The sequence below is a fragment of the Sorex araneus genome, chromosome 11, assembly GCF_027595985.1.
Source record: "Sorex araneus isolate mSorAra2 chromosome 11, mSorAra2.pri, whole genome shotgun sequence".
In the NCBI taxonomy this organism is placed as follows: domain Eukaryota; kingdom Metazoa; phylum Chordata; class Mammalia; order Eulipotyphla; family Soricidae; genus Sorex; species Sorex araneus.
This window is the reverse complement of record NC_073312.1, coordinates 16,726,602-16,749,295: the sequence shown is the minus strand read 5'-3', so window position 1 is coordinate 16,749,295 and position 22,694 is coordinate 16,726,602. Positions and strand designations below refer to the sequence as shown.

General features: G+C 36.0%; 1 protein-coding gene across 2 annotated transcripts in view; it reads left to right on the top strand.

Moving 5' to 3' along the window:
* MXI1 (MAX interactor 1, dimerization protein) overlaps nt 1–22,694 on the top strand; it is a 90,335-nt gene that overhangs the window by 41,882 nt on the left and 25,759 nt on the right. For both annotated transcript variants that reach the window (XM_004611926.2, XM_055119643.1), the window contains exon 3: nt 1,319–1,348. In XM_004611926.2, coding sequence (XP_004611983.1) covers nt 1,319–1,348 — 30 coding nt within the window. The remainder of the gene's footprint in view (nt 1–1,318; nt 1,349–22,694) is intronic.

Sequence of the window (22,694 nt, the reverse complement as noted above, 5' to 3'; positions counted from 1 at the left end):
CTGGGTGGGGGGAGGGGTAGAACAAGGACTTGGGTTTTTTTCCTTTTGTTTTTGTTCTGCCAGAAGTCTAACCCAGGGCAGTCACGTCTGAGCCATGTGCACTACCACAGAACTAAGTCACTGGACCCCCCCTTGTTAACAGTTTGAAACATATCTTTCCAGTCCCCTGAAAGTTGGTTTAATTAATATATTTTATGTTTATGTATTTTCCACCCTTATAAATTTTTCTTGTTTATGTCTTACACAAAAGCCAAAGACTTATCTGTGTACTTAACAGTAAAGCGACCTGTTTTTGTCTCCTGTCCTCTTATGTTTTCTGGTGAAAACTTTTTTTTCTTATGCGTGGGTAAGTGGAGTCAGCAGATGTAAAGAATATAGAAATACATTGAAACTTTTCTGTTTGGGGTCTGGAATTATAGCACAGTGGGTAGGCCGTTTGCCTTGCACACAGCTGACCCGGGTTCGATTCCCAGCATCCATTTGGTCCCCTGAGCACCACCAGGAGAAATTCCTGAGTGCAGAGTCAGGAGTAGCCCCTGTGCATCACCAAGAGTGACCCAAAAAGCAAAAAAAAAGGAACTTTTCTGTTTGTTTGTTTGTTTGTTTTTGGGATCACATCCAGCTCTGCTCAGCATTTACACTTGATTATACTCAGGGATCACTCCTGGCAGTGCAGAGACCATATGGGATGTTGGGGATTGAACCTGACAAATCCAGGTTTGGCCACATGCACGGCCAGAACTTTACCCACTATACTGTTGCTCTGGTCCATATTCGAAACATTCTTCAAACCAAAATGTATTATGTTTGGATTAAAAATTTTAATACGGCTGCAGATCAGCAAAATGTAGAGTGTTAGAAGTAGGTAAGAGAACACTTGCTGATGTTAATTTTATTAAATCATAAATACTTGTTTTACAACATTTAGAATTTGTTAACTAAAAACACTGTATCTAATTTGTGTTTGTTTGGGGGCCACACTGGCAGTTCTCAGCTTTCTTTTGGCTCTGTGCTCAGGGATTACTTTTGGCAGGGCTCAAGGGACCATATGGGGTGCCAGGAATTGAACTAGGGTTGGCAGTATACAAGGCAAGTGTCCTGCCTTCCATACTGTCTCTCTGGCCCTTGAAAACATGATAACTAAGTAAAATGTCCTAATAAGCGAAGATTGTTATTGAGTGGGATTATAGAAATCTGATCATATTATTAAGTAAATTTACCATGTGTGGAATAACAGTTGCTAAATTGATACCCCTTTATATAACCTTTACTTAGCAACAAAACATGGCTAATGCTCTTTTCCCCCCTCCCCTTTTAGGTCTACACACAATGAGCTGGAAAAGAATCGGTGAGTCCGTTATGAAGTGCAGCTTTTATTTATGTTAAAAAGCAAAATCAGCATTTTTCCAGAGAAAATCATGTCATTGAGTACATATAGTTATATTATTTAAAAATATATTTAAAATATATTATGAGATTGATATATATATGTAGTCTTTAAAAATGAAGTAAATAGTATGCTGTGTAAACACTTTTTTTAATGCATTTGAATTTTTTTTAACTATAAGGAGTGGGGTGGAGGGAGTAGTGGGGATTGTATAAATTTTTTTTTTAATTTTGTTTCATTTTGTGGTACTAGGAATTGAACTTGGGGCCCCACATATGCATGGAATGCAATCTGCCACTGACTTATATCCCCAATTCCAGAGCTCATTTGAATTTTAGTTTATGGTGAAACCATATTTATTTCTGTCTCTGAAAACAGATGACAGGTTCATGGCTTAAGTATTGTCTTGCTTAGACTTTTTTTTGTTACCAGTTCCTTGGTGGGGGGGGAGATTAGATTTAGAATTAGATTTCCTTTCAATATCTGTATTGCAAACCACAATGCCCAAAAGGGTGGAAGAAGAATGGAGGAAGGGAGGGAGAGATAAAGGGGGAAGAAGGAGATGGAGGGAAGGAGGGAGGGAAGGAAGGAGGGAAGAGAGAAGAAAAATGCCTGTCATGGAGGAAGACTGGGGGTGGGAGTTAATGGAAGGGAAACTGGGGACACTGGTGCTGGGGAATGTACACTAGTGGAGGGATGGGCATTGGAACACTGTATTACTGAAACCTAATCATGAACAGCTTTGTAAGGATCTATCTCATAGTGATTAATGAAAAAATATTTTTAAAAAATTAGGTTTCTGTAGTGTAGATAATATGACAAATTGTAAGTCTTGCCATTATTTTTGCAATTTATTTATTTGTTCATTAACAGATCTTCATCAAATTCTGTCAGTGCCAGGTAGACATAATGCTTTATATAGGAGATAGAAGAACATTTAGGATAATTTCTGTCCTTAAGGAGCTTATAGTTTTCTGAAAGACATATCTAATTAAAATACTATATAGTGTAGTAAGTATGGTACGAAAAGGGAGCTGAAAGATCATTTGGAGGGTCACACAATCCTCCTTTGAGAGAGTCTTGGAAGGCTCTACAGAGATTGTTGAAGACTGGGGAAACTGTAAGAGATTATATCTGAGTTTAAAAGGTATAAAGCATACCAGGCCAGATGATTTCAGTTGTTATGAATAGGTTGGACTTTTTTGGAGACTAACAGGGTGTCCTTTAAGGTGGGCCATAAAATGGTTGGGTTTGCTTTAGAAATATAATTTTTGGATACAGAGTGAAAAATTATTCGATTGGTATAAGAATCTCAGAGGAAAAGATTTTGGAGGAAATTGGGAGCCCCCAAGGTAAGAATGATGGGAATTATGAAAATAGAAGTAGATAGAATAAAGAGACTGATGGAATAGTATTAATAAAAAATGGTCATTAGCTGGGAATGTATATTAAGTTATAGATGATTACTGCTTACTAAGAAAAAAGAATAGAGGAAAACAAGTTTAGGAGAAAATATGATCATTTGAGTAAAATATTTTCTTTTGACGGAGATTACAGTAACTGAAATTTTGGGACCAGCAATTTTTTGACAAACTATCTTTTGACAACCTTCAACTTTTGTGCTTTTTTTTTTAATAGAGGGGTCCTATTGGATGATTTTCTTAGCTGTTGCACCACAGATGATTTTATCAAAAAGTATCAAATTCTCTTGAATAGACTTAGCACAGTCTTCCAAGCTGACTTTGTAATGCTCTGCCCTTGTTTTCTGTTATAAGACTTAATCAGGTAGGGGGCTGGAGCGATAGCACAGCGGGTAGGGCGTTTGCCGTGCATGCGGCCAACCTGGGTTTGAATCCCAGCATCCCATATGGTCCCCTGAGCACCGCCAGGAGTAATTCCTGAGTGTAGAACCAGGAGTAACACCTGTGCATTGCCGGGTGTGACCCAAAAAAACAAACAAACAAAAAAAGACTTAATCAGGTAGTATTCTTAATACCTGCTCATATGTCATTTTCTGCCAGGCAGTAATTCCCTGGTTCAGTTTTGTGTCCCCTGTGCCTTCGTAGTAGATTATAGCTTTAAATTGAATGAAGAATAAAACTGAAAAAAAGTCCAGTGTTACAGTCAAAGATGCTTTGCTAATTTGTGGCAAAGTAGTTTGGCAGGAGACCTTCCATTCTAAATAATCTCTTCCCTGCTTCATATGTCTGATATATTAAAGGAAATATCTGGCTAGTCTGAGCATGGCAGAAAGTCTAAGAAATGATATCTTGAAGACTTAGAAAAATAAAGCCTTAATATTCAACTTCAAATTCAAGTGCAGAGTATACTTTTGGGCCACAGGCTTTAAATACTGATAAACATATGACTTGTAATTATTTCACCCATGTGAATGTGTCCCTTGGGAGACTTCCTTTGGAAACCTGGAACAACCTTTTATTAAAAAAAAAAAAGAAAACATTGTAGTAAAGAATTATTTGAAATGGAACTTTTTTTGAGTAGACTCTGTTGAATGCATTCCGCATATCAGTTCTGACATTGGTAACTTAAAAAAATTTCAAAGAACAAGGTATGTTTATTGCCTTTGTTACTTTGATAGAAACTGTAAATTGTTTAATCTAAGATTTATCTGTGACATTAGTATCTGCATGGCTTTTATTGCTTGGACTTCAGTGATGGTGTGCTGTAAGACTTTCTTATGGATTTCTTGCCTCACTTCATCAAAGACAACATACTTCTCTTGCTTCTTTTGTCCACTTCTGATAGGCCTAGCTTGTTTTCATTTCTCAAGTTATGTCTCTTTTCCCTCTCCCTTCTTTTTTGTTTCTTGTCTCCCTTTCTCCCTTGCTGTTTAATTGAAATGTAGCATAGAATTAAACTTCCTAAGATATGTTTTGTTTTTAAAAGATGTTTTATCAGTATGAATAAATTTATAAAGTTGTGGAATATAACAGAATACCAAGGAAAACTCAAATTTAATAACTTTTATTCCACTTCTGACAAGATATTGATTTGTGAGATACCTATTTCTTATTTATGTAATATATTTACATATAAATATGTACCTATATATAGATGTATGCTAATATATATAGATGCATGCTAATATAAAGGGAGGGAAGTTTTATATACATAGAAAGCAGCACAGGAATATTTTCAAATATAAAACTGTATTTTATTAGATTTTTTAAAGCCCTACCCCATTTAAGTGTTCTTTTTTCTAACACTTCTTTTTTTATTTTCTATATAAAAAGGAAAAGTTTGCCTCTCTTTGGCATCCTTTAACATGAGTAGAATTTAACTCCATCTCTCATTTGCTTTTGAATGTGAATTTATATGAGGAAAGTAACTCACTATATAAGGGTAATTTGACTTTTGCTTTCATTCTGAAAAGATTCCCTAAGTAATTCATATTCTTGAAATTCTGCTATTTTACAAATATTCTTGATAGAAGTTGTTTCTTCATTTAGTTCTAAATTCTTGTTTGTAAAGGTACTCTGAGTTAATTCTTTTTCTTACTGGGATAATGAAGTGAGAATTAGAGAAACCGATTTAAAATTGTTAGTAAATACTATTAAGCTTATCTAAATGTCTCTCTTAAATCCCTAAGATAGTGAAAACCCCAGGTCAAGCCTTGAACAGATAATAGATAACAAGTGTTAAAATTGGTCGTCTCAGATCTCAGAGGAAAGCCTAATGGTAGAGATTTAGGGTCTGGATGCCCAGAGTCATTTGCTCTGACCCACAGTTAACCCCAGATATCTAGAGCACATTAGGGAGCTTTAGATAGTTTAAGGATTGTCACAGAAATTCTGATTCCTTTTGGGTAGTTCCTTGGACTAAAACTAGTCATCTTCAACATCAATTTAAAACAAAATGATGTGAACATAAAATTCCTACTTATGATTATATAATTACAAAAAAGCTATTTGTGATATCAGTCTTTCTCTTCAGTAATGATTAACAATTACTGTTGGTATTATGTTAGATAAGGTATAAGATTCTGGGGACTTATTTCTACTTAATACCCTGTTGGTTACACTGAGACTGGTATAGATGGTACAGAGCATTTGTTACTTGTATACTTGTGCCTTCCTATATTTACAACAGGTTATAATAGGCTAAAGAGGGGAGAGGTAAGTTTAAAAGCAGAATAACCTCACATGATGTGCATTCCTCAGGAACCTAGTAAGCCTTTTGGCAAAATTAATGACTGAGACTTAAGAATTTACATTGCCCATTGGCTTGTCCTAGGACTTGGGTCTTTTGCCAAAGAAGAAACCATTCAGTACAGATTTTTTATCGCTTCATTGCTTTTTCATTTTCTTAATTCAAATTACTGATGAAGTTTTTGAGAGAGTCAACAACTTTAACAGGACTTTAATGGTCAAGAACCTAAGTGCTGATGGCAGGAGAGGCCATTCAACCTTAATAGCTGTCATTCCATTGAAACAAAAAATCTTACCCTTATTACAACTTTGGCAAAGCTAGAAGGGCCAGATGAGGACACTGGACTAATAATGCCTTCCTAGGCAGATCAGAGGTGTTTGAGTGTATATGATTAGAGAAACATGTCAAGTGAATGTTAATAGTCTCTTCACATAGAGCCTTTCTCATATTCTTGAGAGATAGATTGAAAAAAAAAGTATTTACGGAATACTTACATCTGTTAGATGATCCTAAAAGGTAGGAAGGTAGAAACTGTAGGTGAAAGTTTTATTAAAAGTAGCTATCTCAAGGACCAAAGAGATAGCATAGCGTGTAAAGCACTTGCCTTGCACACAGCAGACCAAGGTTCAATCCTGTGCACCCTCGATATTATCCCTTGAACACATCAGGAGTGATCCCTGAGCAGCACTAGCTGTGGACCCCCACCCCCACCCCCCAAAAAAACAGAACAAAAAACATAGCTATCTTGACCATCACAATTGTAGTTTGAAACAAGATGATGTCAACATAAAACAGTTCTAATTATGATTTTATCTGATCAAAACATGACAGCTATATGTAATACCAGTCTGTCTTTTCAGTAGTGATTCATAAATACTATACTTGTTATCATGGTAGATAAAGTATAAGATATAGATCCCTTATCCTCAAGGTTAATTAAGGTCATTATAGTTTTGTAATTATAGGTTCTTGTCAAGCTACCAATAAATATCCAGAAATGTGCATAAAAGTTTTTTTTTTTCAAATCGAAGGTTGAAACCCATTTATGGTCTAATAAATCACCTAAATAATTATAAAAAGGAAATAAGATTAAAAAGTAACAGAATGTGTTAGTTGAAGCAAAGTTAAATGTAGAATTGTGAAACATGTATACTGGGTCATATTGTAAAATATTGTGTGTCATAGTCTAAGAGTCATTTGCCCTTGGTAAGAGAAAAAGAATTCTCAGCTCTGACATATAGATACCGAAACAAAGAAAAAATAGGAATAGCATGAGTAAATAGATGCAAATGGATGTGTAGAGGAGGAAAGCACATTTTCATAAGTTGTGTTCAGGAAAGAGTAAACCATATTGAGTGGAAAAGTAAGAGTTTGTTGGATTAGGTCAAGAAAGGTGGTTTGGGATTAGATTGTGGAATGTTACTGAATGTCAGAGAATTTTGATTTTATACTCCCTGAAGCTTTATACAGCTTCACTATAGTTCCTATAAGGAGACCATAGAATTTTTCAAAGAAATAGATCAAACACTCCTGAAATATACATGGAAAATAGCACCACTCCCCCATCTAAAGAAATCACTGGGAAAAAGAAGATGGGAGGTATCACTTTCCCCAACTTCAAACCGTACTATAAAGGAGTAGTAATTAAAACAGCATGGTACTAGAATAGGGAAAGACTTTTACATTAGTAAGATAGAGAAGAAAACCCAGAGATAAACCCTCGGTATATGGTCAATTATTCTTTGATAAAGAAACAACAACAACAAAATGAAGTGGAGCAAGGAAAGACTCTTCAACAAATGGTTCTGGGAAAACTGGTCGGTCACATCCAAAAGAATGAACTCAGACCTCTTTCTAATACCATGCACAAAAGTCAAATCAAAATGGATTAAAGATCTAGATATCAGACTGAACTCATAAGGTATACAGAGGAAAATATAGGCAGAACTGTCCACGCCATTGAAGCTAGAGGCATCTTTAAGGATGAAATGCCATTGACCAAGCAAGGAGAAGCAGTGATAGACAAATGGGGCTACATTAAGCTAAGAAGCTTCTGCACCTCAAAGGAAATGACCAGGATACAGAGACAGCTCACAGACTGGGAGAAATTATTTGCTCACCACTCATCTGACAAAGGGTTAATATCCTATATATATACATATATATACATATATATATGGCATTGGTGGAACTATACAAGAAAAAACAGTATCTAACCCTATAAAAAAATGGGGAGGAGACATGTTCAGGAACTTCTTCAAAGAAAAAATACAAATGATTAAAAGGCATATGAAAAAAATGCTCTGTACTTTTTTTTCAAAAGCATGATCTTTTGAAAGGATTTATCAGGTCACATAATTTCTTTTTTTTTCTTTTTTTTTGCTTTTTGGGTCACACCTGGAGATGCACAGGGGTTACTCCTGGCTCTGCACTCAGGAATTACCCCTGGCCGTGCTCAGGGGACCATATGGGAAGCTGGGATTTGAACCTGGGTCGGCCGCGTGCAAGGCAAACGCCCTACCCGCTGTGCTATCTCTCCAGCCCCAGGTCACATAATTTCTGTTTCCATTTCTCTACTGATTCCCATTGCAATTAAAGTCTATGATCTATAAATATTACAACTCTATCTCTTATTTCCTGTGCTCTAGCTCAATAGTTTCAACAAGCAGTGCATGAGCTGGACTGGTCCACAAATATAGAAAGTGAAAACCACTGGTCTATACCTTTGTTATAGTAACTGCTTATATGTGGACCAGTGTGCAGAACAGGTGCCAGTCCACATATTTAAGAAGCTTTTAAGAATGCTAGTCTAGCTTACGCTACTCTGTCATTTCTAAATTGCATCACATTAATTTTTCTCTTTGGACATTTGTACCAGCTCTTCCTTCAGCTTGGAAAGTCCTTGCTGTAGTTCTTCTTTATTTCTTAGTTCTCAGATCATCTCCACTCTGCCATTCCAAACAATAATTGTACCCTCCCCACCCCAACAGCTACTCATTATCCTTTTATGTCATCTTAAATATCTGTCTCTGAATTATTTGAACTCCTTGCCTTTTTTCACAGTAACATAAGCTTAAGGAAGGCAGGGACTTTATCTTAATTCCCCTTAGAACATAATCAACTATTCATTGATTGAAAGAATAGTAATAGGTGATATTGAGTATATCTATAATCCCAACTTTATTTTGAATGTCTCAAATAATACTGAGAGCTCAGCACACATAACAAAACAGTTTTCATTGGCAGTAAATGAAATTTTTAATTAATGTATTATATATGTAAACTAAGTGGAAAAACTTAAGTGGAAATATCTTAAAGGTTTTTCACTATGCAATATACACTGGAAAGAAAAAAATCGGTACCTTTTAAAAGGTCAAATTTTTCTTTAGTTCTTTTTTTTCCCTTCTAGATGTTTATTTTTTTGGGTTGGCTGTAGTGGTGGGGCGTGGGGGCTGCTTCTGGAGCTTTATCTGGGCAGTTATTAAGGCCTGCCCACCTCCTATGGGTACTCTGGAGTTTTCAGCTGCTAGGACCAGTGATTCCATAAAGTTTAGCTGCTTGGAGTGCATCTCCTGGGAGTTTTAGTTGGGAATTAGTGGAGCAGGATTGGTGTGTGAATCAGCATGATGTTGGCTGTGGGAGATGGACATGGCTGTTGAGGCTTTTGGAAGTATAGGGGCTGGGGTGGGGGCTACTCATCCCGACTTTGGGAAATGAATTCTCAGCCTGGGCATTGGTAGTTCTTTGCAACTGGATCAGAAGTCTACAGTTTTGGACTAGGTATAATAATTGGAAAGCTACTCAGAGCATTAGTATGTTTCAGTATTTATTGGAATGCGTAGCAGTAACTTCCTTAAACTGACATAGATTTATAAAAAAAACCCATAGTTCACATGACACTTAATGGGGACAGGATAAATGCTTTTCCTGTCAGGAATAAGTTAAGGGTGATTGCATTCATGACTTTTGGTCAACATTGTACTGGAGGTTCTTGTGAGGACAATGAGACAACAGAAAGAAAGAAAAGGTATCCAAAAATGCTTACATTTTTATTTCATTTTTATTCCAGATACCGGATGGGGGCAATAGCACCGAGGTGGAGCATTTGTCTTGCACGAGTCCGACCCGGGTTTGATTCCTCTTTCCCTCTCAGAGAGCCCAGCAAGCGACCAAGAGTATCCTGCCCACATGGCAGAGCCTGGCAAGCTTGCTGTGGCGTATTCAGTGTGCCAAAAAACAGTAACAAGTCTCACAATGGAAACGTTACTGGTGCCACTTGAGCAAATTGATGAGCAACGGGATGACAGTGATACTGTGATACAGTGATACCATAGTCTTATATGTAAAATTATAAGGAAGATACCAAAAATTATTGGTGCCTATAAAAAAATTTAATAGAGGCTGCAGAATTGACACACAAAACTAGTTGTTTCTGTATAATAAATAATAAATAATCCAAAAATATAAGAAAGCAATTTTATTTATAATAATATACAAAATAATAATACACCTATAAATATATTAAGCTAAGGAAGTGAAGTGTAGTTTTTAAGATGAAAACTACAAACCACTGTTTTTTAACTGAACTATATAAATGGAAAGACACCCATTTTTATGGATTAGAAGACTTAGTATTGTTAAAAATGGCAGTACTCTCCACATTGGTTCAGTGCAAAATCTGTCAAAATTCCAGTCTCTTTCTTAGAAGGAATTGACCATTGATCCTAAGATTCATGCTATCCTAAAGGTACCTGAAGAACCAAAAGATCTTAAGAGACTCATATTCCCCAACTTCAAAACTAGTACAAAGTTAAAAATGACTTGGTTTTGGTCTAAAAATAGAACTATAGATCAATGAAATAGAATTGAAAGTGTAGAAATAATTCCTCACATTTATGGTCCATTAATTTTTGAGAGGAATGGAAGATAAATTGGTGTCTTTTGTGCATAATCTACATTTAAAATAGTGTAGTGTACAGTTGGGGACTGGAGAGATAGTTAAGGTGCTTTCATTGCATATGTCTTAATCCAAGCACCACATATAGTCCTGATTACTGCCTGGTGACCCCTGAACATAGGGTCCAGGAGTAAGCCCTGAGCACCTCTAGATGTGGCCCAACACTCCTTGCCCCCGAATAGTGAATTTGAATTCCTATTTCATATTAACATACAAAAATAAACACAAAATTCACTGTATCACTGTATCACTGTCATCCCATTGCTCATCGATTTGCTTGAGTGGGCACCAGTAACATCTTCATTGTGAGACTTGTTACTTTTTTTGTCATCTCAAATATGCCACGGGTAGCTTGCTAGGCTCTGCCATGCGCGATACTCTCAGAAGCTTGCCAGGCTCTCTGAGAGGGGCAGAGGAATCGAACCTGGGTTGGCCACGTGCAAGGCAAATGCCCAGCCCACTGTGCTATCGCTCCAGCCCAAATTAAAATAAAATATAGACACAGACTGAAAAATTAAAGATGAAACTAAAATTCTTTTCTTTTTGCTGCTTTTTTGGATCACACCTGGTGATGCTCAGGGGTTACTCCTGGCTCTGCACTCAAGAATTACGACTGGCGGTGCTTGGGGGACCATATGGGATGCTGGGAATCGAACCAGGGTTGGCTGCGTGCAAGGCAAATGCCCTCCCCGCTGTGCTATCGCTCTAGCCCCTGAAACTAAAATTCTTAGAAGAAAACCTGAGAGTAAATCTTTGTGACTTTGGAGATCAACAATAGTATCTTTTTTAAAATTTTATTTATTATTTTTTATTAAAAAAATTTTTAACAAGTGTCTTACATATTACTCAAACAATACAAGAAAAAAATTAATCCCTGGACTTTATAAAAATGAAAAACATTGTGCTTCAAAGGTTACAATCAGGAAAGTAAAAATACTTAAAATAAATATGAGAAAATATTCAAAAAACATATATCTTATAAAAAATGCTTTGTCCAAAACATATAAAGAACCTTTAAAACAGCAGTTAGGGGCCGGAGTGATAGTACAGCAGGTAGAATGCTGAACTTGCACATGGCTAACTCAAGTTCAATCCCTGGCATCCCATACGATTCTCTGAGCACTGCTAGGAGTAATTTCTGAGTCAGAAACAGGAGTAACCCCTGAGTACCACCAGGTGTGGCAAAAAAAATTAAAAAATCAATTAATAAAAACCTAGGCAAGTATAAAAAGAGGCAAGTAATTTGAAGTTTTTCTGGAGATAATATGTAGATGACCCAAAAGTAGAAAAGATAAATACACGAGTGACCAATAAATACATGAAATGCTCAATGTCAGTGGTTATTAGAGAAATGCAGATCAAAAGCCTTGCACATGACTGACTCACATTCGATCCCCAGCATCCTGTCTGGTCCACTGAGCCCCACCAGGAGTAATTTCTCAGTACAGAACCAGGAGTAACCCCTGAGCATTGCTATATGCCCCAAACCCAAACCAAAACAACAAAAAAGTAATAATAGATCCCTCATACTTACTAGCATGGCTAACTTGTGTTGCTCACCAGTTCTGTGGTCATCCATTCATTGTACAATTCAGCGTTGAGTGGGGAAGGTTCTTAAAAGTACATTCACTGTGAAGTTTGGTAATACTTTAAAAAAAAGTGCTGATAACAGCATCTCATGGCACTGTATATACAGATGACTCAACTATAATTGCTTTAGATATGTAATTGATCACAGATATATTTTCAACATAGAGTACTACTACTTAATATAGTTTGAGTACTTGATAATTAGGAAAGTTAAAATGAAACATAGAAGAGGTAGATTTGAAGATCTAAGAACTTCAGTCTCAAAAAGAATTCAAGCAATTAACTCATTCCAGGTAAACTGGTCTCCATGCTGAGAACTCTAAGGCCTTCTTCGAATAGGGATGGCAGATTTTCCCCACCAGCCTCTGCCACTGAAAGGCCATGCCAACCTGCACCCCACCTGACATCTTCCGACATAGAAATTGCCCATCTCCACAATTCATCTCAAAAAGAATACGATGATGCTGACCTACCTCAGGTAGACTGTGCTGGGCTGAGAACTCTAGGGCCTTCTTGGAGTGGGGGTAGGCAGATTCTCCTCTCTGCCTGAAGGCCCATAAGTCCCCACCCACAACTGACACCCTCCAGGATAGAAACAGCCCAGCCCAGATTGTTTCCGCTCCATAGCTCCTGCAGCATGTCACCACTAACACCTCTGTGTGACACCTCCAAATTTCATGATACTGACTTCCCAGTAGGAGCATAGCAAAATTGATGGGAAAGTTGCATAGAAGACCACCAAGCTCAATGAGCAAAAATGACACAGAGGATTCAACTAGCACCAACCAGCTTAGTAAATCCTCAGTACCTTCAGTAACACCATTGTGAGATACAGCAGTTATCAAAAATTGACTTTTATTGATCTGTTTTTGGATAATTACATTTGCCTTTTGTTGTAACAAGCAATATGAAGTAAATTTGTTGGTGCCTCATAAGGGGCAGGCTTGGGTGGTGGGTAGAAAACTGGGATACTGGTGGAGGGAAGGACACCCTGGTGGTGGGATTAATATTGGACCTTGGATTGCCTGAAACAAATGTATAGTATAATAAAATAAAGATCTAAGAAATTCTAAGAAATTCTAGCTAATTGTGAATCTAACAAAATTAAAACCAAATACTGAAAAATATGTAGTAAATTTATCAGTTTTACTTAAGATATAATAAAATATATAGTTTGAATTTGTTAGGCTTTAAACAACAAAATTCTAAAAGTATAGTTATAGAGGAAAGTAGAAACCAGGAAATAGCTGTTGACCTAGTTTTTGATTCGTTAAAAAATGATGATGGCTACTTTATTTTTAAAATCTAAAGATGGCAAACTCACATCCTTGTTTTATTTATTGCTTTCCCCAATTTTATTTTATTAAAGCACCGTGATTTACAGAGTTATTCATTGTTGGGTTTTAGATATACAGTGTTCCATCCTGCCACTAGTAACATCTTACTTTAAGTGTATATATAGCGCCTGAGGAAGAATTTGTATATTTTGAACTCTCTTTTTTTTTTTTTTTTTTTTGCTTTTTGGGTCACACCCGGCAATGCACAGGGGTCATTCCTGGCTCATGCACTCAGGAATTACCCCTGGCGGTGCTCAGGGTACCATAAGGGATGCTGGGATTCGAACCTGGGTCAGCCGCGTGCAAGGCAAACGCCCTACCTGCTGTGCTATCACTCCAGCCCCTATTTTGAACTCTTTTTGAATAGCAATCCAGTAAATTTCTGTGCTGTCATGGATAATAATAGAACATTAAAAAGGTAACTATATGTTGCAAAGTAGGGAAAATTATTTAATAAAATTTGACTATTTAGAAAATTAGAATATTTAGAATTAAATATAGAAATTAGCAGAAGAGTATGAAGTCTAACACCAACAATTAGAGAGACATGTAATTGATGTATTTATTTTTATAGCAAACAAATGAGTGATTTAACTATTTTAACAGGAGTAGGAATGCTGAAAACTGTAAGCAAACCAAAAATAGCTATCAGAGTGCAGAGATAGGCACCTGTTAGAGTTAGAATCGAATGTTATATGAGATAGAGATGAAGTAATGGGTGGGTTTTGGAGATAAAATTTATGGTTAATAGAGGAAGCACAGCCAGGATAAAATTACATATCTAAAATGCAGCCTATGCAATGAAGTCATTGCAGTAGTGTTTGATAAAGTCACAGTTTCTATATTGACCTCTGTCAGAAATAGCTCATTAAGGCTAAACTTTGTACTCCCTGACCTAGCTGCAAGGTGACAGAGGCTGACTCAGAGAGGACAGCATTCTAGAAATGTTCTCAGAACTTGAGTTATCCAATTTATAGAACTTATTTAAATCAATCCTGCAACTGATGCATAGGAGAAAAGATCATTAGATCTTAAAAATAACCTAGAAATATTGTAACTTGAAACTAAGATTCTAAAATTAGATCTAGAAATAATTAAGTCAGACTTTAAATAGTGAACATTATAGTGAAGGAGTAGTAGTTTGGAAAAGTTTTTTTGTCATATATTTATATATATATATATATATATATATATATATATATATATATATATATATACAGGTGTGTATAGGGGGGCAAACTTGGCAGTGTTTATTCCTGACTCGATGCTCAAGAGTAACTCCTGAAAGTGCTCAAGGGCCATTTGTGGTGTCAGATTGGAACCAGATTTAGTTGCCTGCCAGACAAGCACCTTAATCCCTGTACTGTTTTTCCAGTACTGTAGTAGTTTTTTATTGAAGTGATCACATAGTGTTTACTTCAGTGCAACTATAACTTGTTAAATAAAACATTTTTAAGGCCCAAAAGATAGACCCGTGAGCTGAGCACATGCTTTGTATGTGGCCCTGGTACTCAGAAGTTATTCCTTGAATATGGTCAGGAGTTAGTCCTGTTAGGCTCAGGAATTTAGTCCCTGGCACTCCTGAGCATTGCTGAGAGTTACTCCTGAGTACAGAGCCAGAAGTAGTTCCCGAGCTCAGCCAGTGTGTCCCCCTAATTACCCCCCACCTCCAAGAAAACACTCTACTTTCAATCAAGCTATGAATTTATTGTTTTAAAAATTGTTAGGGGGCTGGGGGTATGGCTTAGCAGTAGAGCTCTAGCCTTACAGGTGTGGAAGACCCAGGATTAAGAAATAGAGCTAGAATAGCTTGATAGGTCTTCTTGACATATTTTAGAGGATGAAGTAAAAGTTATATTTTTATGTAGTTTGTGGAATATGTTTATTCCATATGGCTCTTTCATAATGATACCCACTATAATTATACAGCAGGAGAATTCGACTAGACTTTAAGGCATTATACTGTTTTGCTAAATGCTTTTTATGTATGTGGAATTAGTGTAGTGTAGATGCTCATAAATATTAGTTTGAAAATAATAACTATGAATTAAGTACTTCTTTCTTAAACTAGCATCTTCTCCACTTAAAGAAATTTCTATTTTGGTACATGTTTTGGCAACCAAACCATGCCCGAAAGGCACATCTGTAAGAAGTCTTTATTACAGGAGAGAACTTCTTTGGTATCTCAGTTTTTTTTTAAATGATATTTAAATTATTTTGAAACATCTTAACTGATGCATAAAAGAGGGTAGTTATTTGGTATTCACTTATCTATTTAAACTTATTCTGGTGAATAATGCCAATTGAAAGTTCCAAACCTATTACTATTGAAAAGCCACATGTCTAAAGGAAGAAAGTTCAGTAATGAATATAGAATTCTCTAATTTGGTTACTTGCTAGATAGTTCCTGAAGACAAATTATTTTTGAAAATAATTTATTCAAATTATTGACATATGGCTTTTGGTCATATCTCCTAAGTCAGAGCAAGCTGAAACTGGAACTCATAGTAAGTAAATGACTTGTGTGTTTACTTTTAGGGAAAAGTGGAGAAAGGTATATTTTAACACCAAACATAGTTTAGGGACTGGATTAAGAAAAAGAATAACAGGAATCTAGTATGCTTGAATTCTTTGAGACTATATCAAGATTGATGTGAAAGTTGGTTTGAGGGGGCTGGAGAGGGGCTGAGGCCTTACTTTCTTGCTCTGTAAGTAGGGATCAGTCCCCTGGGGACCATCTGCAGTGCTGGGGATCACATGAGGGTTAGCCATATGCAAGACACGTGCCTTTCCCTTGTATTGTCTCTCTGGCCCTCATATAAAAGTTGTGCCAGAAGTGAAATAATAATTTTTTATTTTGTTTGTACTACTGGTAGTTTATCAGTGTTATATTTTAACTTTTGGATGGCCTTTCTTTCCCTCATTGTGAAAGGAGAAGACCTAGAATTTTCTAAATTCTCTCCCTATGTAAAAACCTTTATAGGGGTGAGATCGCTTAATGGTATGGAGCACATGCTTTGCATGCAGGAGGTCAGTGATTGATCTCTGGGTACCACATGCTCCTTGAGCACTTCCAGGGACAACTGCAACTACCAAGCCAGGTATAGTTCCTGAGCACCTCCTGAGCACCACCAGCTGAGCCTCAAAGCCTGAACAAAAGAAATTTTATTGTTCTGTAAGTTTTTTTTAATTTGAGTAAGTGCAGGCATATTGAAAAACATTACTTTCCTGTCTCAGGAACAAAAAAGCAACTGATAAGTGAACAGAAATATCAGATTCTTACCTTTATTTTACTTTTGGAACCTTGTAAAATATATTGTAACATATAGTACTATAGCTACAATGAGATAGAGCTTACTTTATAATGAATCATTCATTACTTTTAATAATTAGTAGTAAACATTTCTATAAGATCAGATTTTTTCTCAGAAGCATATGTGTAATGTTTATATAAATATAGATATGAATTCTGAGATGGAAATGTTAATGAATATTTAGGACCTTCTTTCTTGAAAATAACACTTGTCATTTACTGCTAAGGAAATTTAGCAATGTAATCTGTAAACATACTAAATTCTGGTCACATACTTTTATATTCTCTGCAAATTTTATGTTTGCTTAGACTCCAGAAATTCAGTTTTGTGCTTGTAACTATATTTGTATTGCTGTATAAATCAGTCATTTCAAAAGATGAGGTGTAACATACCAGGAAGAAAAAGCATTCTTCTGCTACTGAAAAACTCCAAGGAAGTATGGCTTAATTTATTTAAAACATTTGTCTATAAATGATCTGAAGTGAAGGTAGCTGCCAATTAATATATTAGAATTTTTTTCTCCTTACCTTTTTGGTCGAGCAGAGTACCTTTCCAATAATGTTTTTATTGCTTTGATATCTTGCCAAGAGCAACCTCATTTTTGGACATCTTCACTCTGGTTCTCCCCGCCTTCATATTTTCTAGGGTTTTCTGGAAAATAGAGCTACACTGACTAGAAATGGGTACACTAGAAATTCATGCTGTCTTTATCTGGAAGCTCTTTATGGATTAGACAGTTTCACTTCTTACCATCTTGCATTAGCATTTATCAGAGACTATTTAATTTTTTTCTTTTTTAAAACCCCTCTGTGCAGAATTTAGATTAAAAAAATGCAAAGATTTTTTGAAGGGATCATAAAATTTATTTTCTAGTTTATAGGTAAAGCTTTAGTGTTTCGAAAGTTAGTGGAATTGAGTGATCTTTATGACATTTTGGTCCTAAAAATCTCTAATATTTCTAGTACCTAAGGCCACTTTGTATCTTCAGTGGTTTTTGAACTAAGATCAGGGACTAACATCTGCCAAGTTCTAGTCTTTAGATATTTTCATAATATTACTATTACTCTATCTCTTCTTTTGAAAATAGATGCCTGGGTCAAATGTCATTTTCCCCTTTATTTTCAACCTTTAGATTTCTTATATTTCTTCACCCTTCCCGATACATTTTTATTTCATTATAAAGCATAGAGAGGAGTAAACATAATAACAAAAGTATTTGTAGTACCACAAATTAAAAATAACCTGAATTTTCATCAATCAGGAAACAATTGTATAAATGATAAGATAGCCAGGGCCAAGAAGAGAGTAGCGGGCTAGAACACCTGCCTGGCATGCACATGGCTCTGGGTTCAGTTCCTGGCCTTGCATGATTTCCCAAGCACTGATGACACCTGCTACCCCTGGGAAGGGCCTTTCAAAATAAATGATAATGCAGTCATATATTTCAGCTGGTATAAAGAGTGATACAACTTCTGTGTGTATGTGTGGAGCAATTTACGTGACATTTTAAGTGGAGAAAATTATAAAAACCACTTTCAGTAATTTATGTTAAAAATAACAATCAGAACCAGAGAGGTAAGTATGGGGATGAGGGCTAAGACACTTGTTTTTATGTGGCTGACCCCAGTATACTGGGAGTAGCCCTAGCGCACCACCAGGTTGGCCCAACTACACCCTCCCCTTTAATATAAGTCCTTATATTTAAAGGCTTCAGAAAAGTTCTAGAAAAATGTATCAGACTGACACACTGATTTCCTTTGGGGAAGGAAGTGAGTCAAAGAGAATTTATGCTGTTGATTTGACTGTTTAGAGTTTTGTAGAAAGTGTATATATTAAGACATTTTTAAAGCTTTTTAGGGGAACAGAGAGATAGTAGAGCAAGGTTTGCCTTGCTTGTGGCTGATCCTGATTTGAATCCCCTGCACCATATGGTTCCAGAGTGTGGCCAGGGGTCACTCCTGAGCTTACTAACCAGGAGTAGCCCCTCAGCAGCACTGGTTGGGGCCAGCACCCCCACCAATATTTTTAAAAAGTCAACATATATAATTTTTAATACCTTTTCATAGATAATAATATTGGAAGGGGTTCAGAGAGTGGTACAGGTGGTAAGGAACTTGCTTTGTACAGGTTGACTGGGGTTCCTCATGCAGTTATTCGGCTCCACCAGGAATGATCCCTGGCCACTGCCAAATGTGCCCCAACAACAAATAATAAAAATACATTTCCAGGTGTGTCCCCCCCAAGAAAAGAAATAAGTGAAACTGGGATGAACCTTAGAGAATTATCTATTCTCAGTACCCCATTTTATGGATAAAGAAACTGAAATTCCTCCAAGTCATGTGCTTTACCATACTGTTAATGATAGAACAAGAAAGAGAACCTAGATTTTCTGATCCCTAAACCAGAACTTTTTAACCCTGTCTCTAAACTAAGGTACTGAAATGACATGTTCATTATGTCTTTCCTAATTGTTCAAAGGGATAGGCTCTAGATTCCTATTTGTTTACTATGTAGTTCACTTATATGAATCTTAACCCTCACACCTAATACTGTGTCTCTTTTTCCCTAGATCATATCTGTTCTCTGAGAGTAGGGATTGTAATTTGCTCTTTGTATTTGACACAGTGCCATACAGATAACTAATACTCAGTGAATTAGTAACGAACATTTTTGTTTGTTTGCATTTTTGTAGCAGACTGTGTACCTTATGTTAGATTAAGAGAAAAAAGTTAAATGCCAAGACAAATAAATAACTTAGCTCTTTGTGTGTGTGTGAAACCTGCCACTTCAAGATAGAAAATATTTTAGGAAGGCACATAGTGAGATATTTGCTACCCTGCAAATATCTTCCCTTTCCAAGGAAAATAGTTTTGTTCTCCACTCATGCTTCAGAGAGAACAGTTTGTCCCCATAGGATATTCTAGGTAATATGACCCACTTAGAAAATATGTGGTGATTGTGCTTCCTAATAGGACCTCTGCTGAAGTTCTACCATGGGAAAATGCCTCTTGAGTGTGATGATTTGACAGATAAAAGTATGTTTTTCTCTGTATTTGAATTGATACTACAGAACAATTGAAAATCAATGTGACTTAAAGTTTTGTAGTAGATAGCATAGGAGCTGTGGCAGATTTTTGTTGTTGTTGTGAAAATTTTCCTCAAAATATTTGAAACTTCTACAAGTACCTTGTCCTTGATGTGTTGTCACCCTGTTTTGTCTACATAGCTCTATAACTTGATATTAGCATCTTATTAAATTTCAGCTTGCTTTTAGATATGCAGTTTTTCCCTATGATTCTTATCTGCACCTGTGTTAATCTTGTTTTGCTCTTTTTAAGTTTTGTAACTTGGGTTATTCTGATAGCTGTTTAATTTGACATCATTAAAAGCCTGTATGTAAACAGTCTTTCATGGAAGTTTCCATGATCAACTAGAACAGTGTTTTGGGGTGGAACTTGGGAAGATTTATTCTTTTTTGGAAGACTAATGGCTTTCTTAGTTTAGAATTAATAGCTTTAGGAAAACATCATAGTATGCTGTGAATTTCCATAAATGCTTCTAGTCATGGTTATTAAAATGGCCAATTGATAGGTTCTTCTAGAACCATTATTGCCATGTCATAATTAAAAATATAAGTTTACATATAAATGTGCAATTATAATTTTTTAAAAGAAAAATTGGGGGGCTGGAGTGATAGTACAGTAGGTAAGGTGCTTTCCTTGCATGTGACTGACCTGGTTTTGATTCCTGGCACTCTGTGATCCCCTGAGCTCTGCCGGGAGTGATCCCTAAGCAGAGTCGGGAATAAGAACTGAGTACCAGATGGTGTGGCCCAAAAGACAAAAAGATTTTTAAGGTCAGAGAGATAGTACAGGCGTTTAGGCCATTGCCTTGAATGCTGCCAATTCTGATTCGAACCCCAGAACCATCTGGATATGATCCTCAAGCACCCCCCAGAGTGATCCCTGAGTACAGAGCCAGAAGAAATAAGCTCTGAGAAAAAAAAAAGAAAGAAGCTCTGAGCACAGTCAGGTGTGGCCCCAAAATGAAAAAACAAAACAATAAGACGTAAGTTTGGCTCGTTGGAAAATTTGAAACTATTAATATAGAGATAAGAGTTTATTAAATAGGAGGTTACTTATAACAGTGAATTTCAAATAGTGTATTGAAATATGTTCTTGCTCTGTTGAGCATTTTATTAGAAAATTTAAAAATAATTTTGCTTAACAGATTCTCATCTGTTGCGCAGAAGGAAAAATATTAACTAATAATATATTAACTAATAAAAATTAGTTAATATTTTACTAGTTTTTGAATCATGATTTTAAAAAATTATAGATAAAGATATAGATTAATTTACCAATGACAAAGATTTTTTTGTTTCGTTTCGTTTCTTGTTTTGGGGTCACACCCAACAGTGCTCAGGGCTTATCCTCTCTCTGTACTTAGGGATCATTCCTAGCAGGTGCTCAGGGGATCATATGTGTTGCTGGAGATCAAATCCCGGCTAGTAGCATGCAAAGCAATAGCTCTACCTGCTGTACTGTCGCTCCATCGTACCAGTGATAAAGTTAATGGGCAGTTGCTGTCATTTTCTAAAATTTCCTTTGGTCTTGAAATTTGCTACGATGAAATTCCCTTTATTGAAGAAAATGTACTCAACCGTGCTTACTGTTTGATTAAGTAGAAAAAAGTGAATTTATAAACATTAGCTTAAAGGCATTCACTTATTAATGTCTTTAAAATGTATCTTTAGATTGTTATCTTTTATGAAGAAATATTTTTGGAGAAGTTATGAGGTATATTCTACTTCTATTTGGGATTTCTTAGACATTGCAAAGTTGGAGCTCAAACATGTGTTTGAACTTGACAGCTTCAGTGTAAAATATGGCTCACCTTTATTTGCAGTGAAAGTTAATCAGAGGTTTCTCAACATTTTTATAGAGCTTTGTGTCCTTCAGTATAGTGGAACAGATCCAATAGACAATGATTACAAATACACAGTAGTTAAGAATTATTCATCTGTTGGCAGCAGTATTGCTATTTCCACTCAAGTACAACTTGACTTCTCCTTTTAAATTTCCCTTCTCCAGTTGAGAATACTAGGAATAGTGAATACACTGAAATGTTATATAAATGATTAATTTCAAACTTCTTGGATCTTACAAAACTTTAAGATTTGTTTTGAATGTCCTTTGAGTATCAGTCTAAGGTGACTTAACACGTAATGGGTAATGACCATATGCCTACGGTGTTATCTCTTAACAGTCTTATATATCATTACTCCAAAGAGCATGTTTTCTGACTTAAAATCTTTGGTGGAAATGAATAGGAATTTATTTGAAGTGGCTTAGTTCCTGGTACTGACAGAGGAGTCCTAAAGATAATTACAAATCAACAGACAAGCACTTATTAAGCATTGACTGTGTGCTAGGTACTGGAGATGGGATAAAAGAAGTGTGAAATCTTGGGCCTTGCTCTTAAGGATTTATAGTCTTAAATAAGTAGGACAAAAGATAGTATTATAAAGTCCCTCTCCACAACATATAATTAAGTGCTAAATTTTGTGTATATAGCAAGAGGTAGTTGATAGCAGGGGTTTATCATGGGCTGAAGCTAGGATGAACAACTTAGTTATGAGTGATTATTCCTGTGACTTGTATGGTCTTTCAGAGAGTCTATTAAAATCAGCATTATCACATTTTCAGTAAGGGCTTTCAAGGAGAAATGCTGCATCTGAAGAAGCTTTCTGTCTTTTAATCATTAGTTAGTTACTTAATTCTGGGACGAAGGAGAACTTTTAGCTTTTAGTATAGATAAGATAGATATGAACTGGAACTACATTTAGAGACTACAATAAAGCCTTCTTACTATGTTTATGTTTGGTTGCATCTCTGGTATGTCTAATGACAGCTAAAATACATTGCTCTTTTTAATGG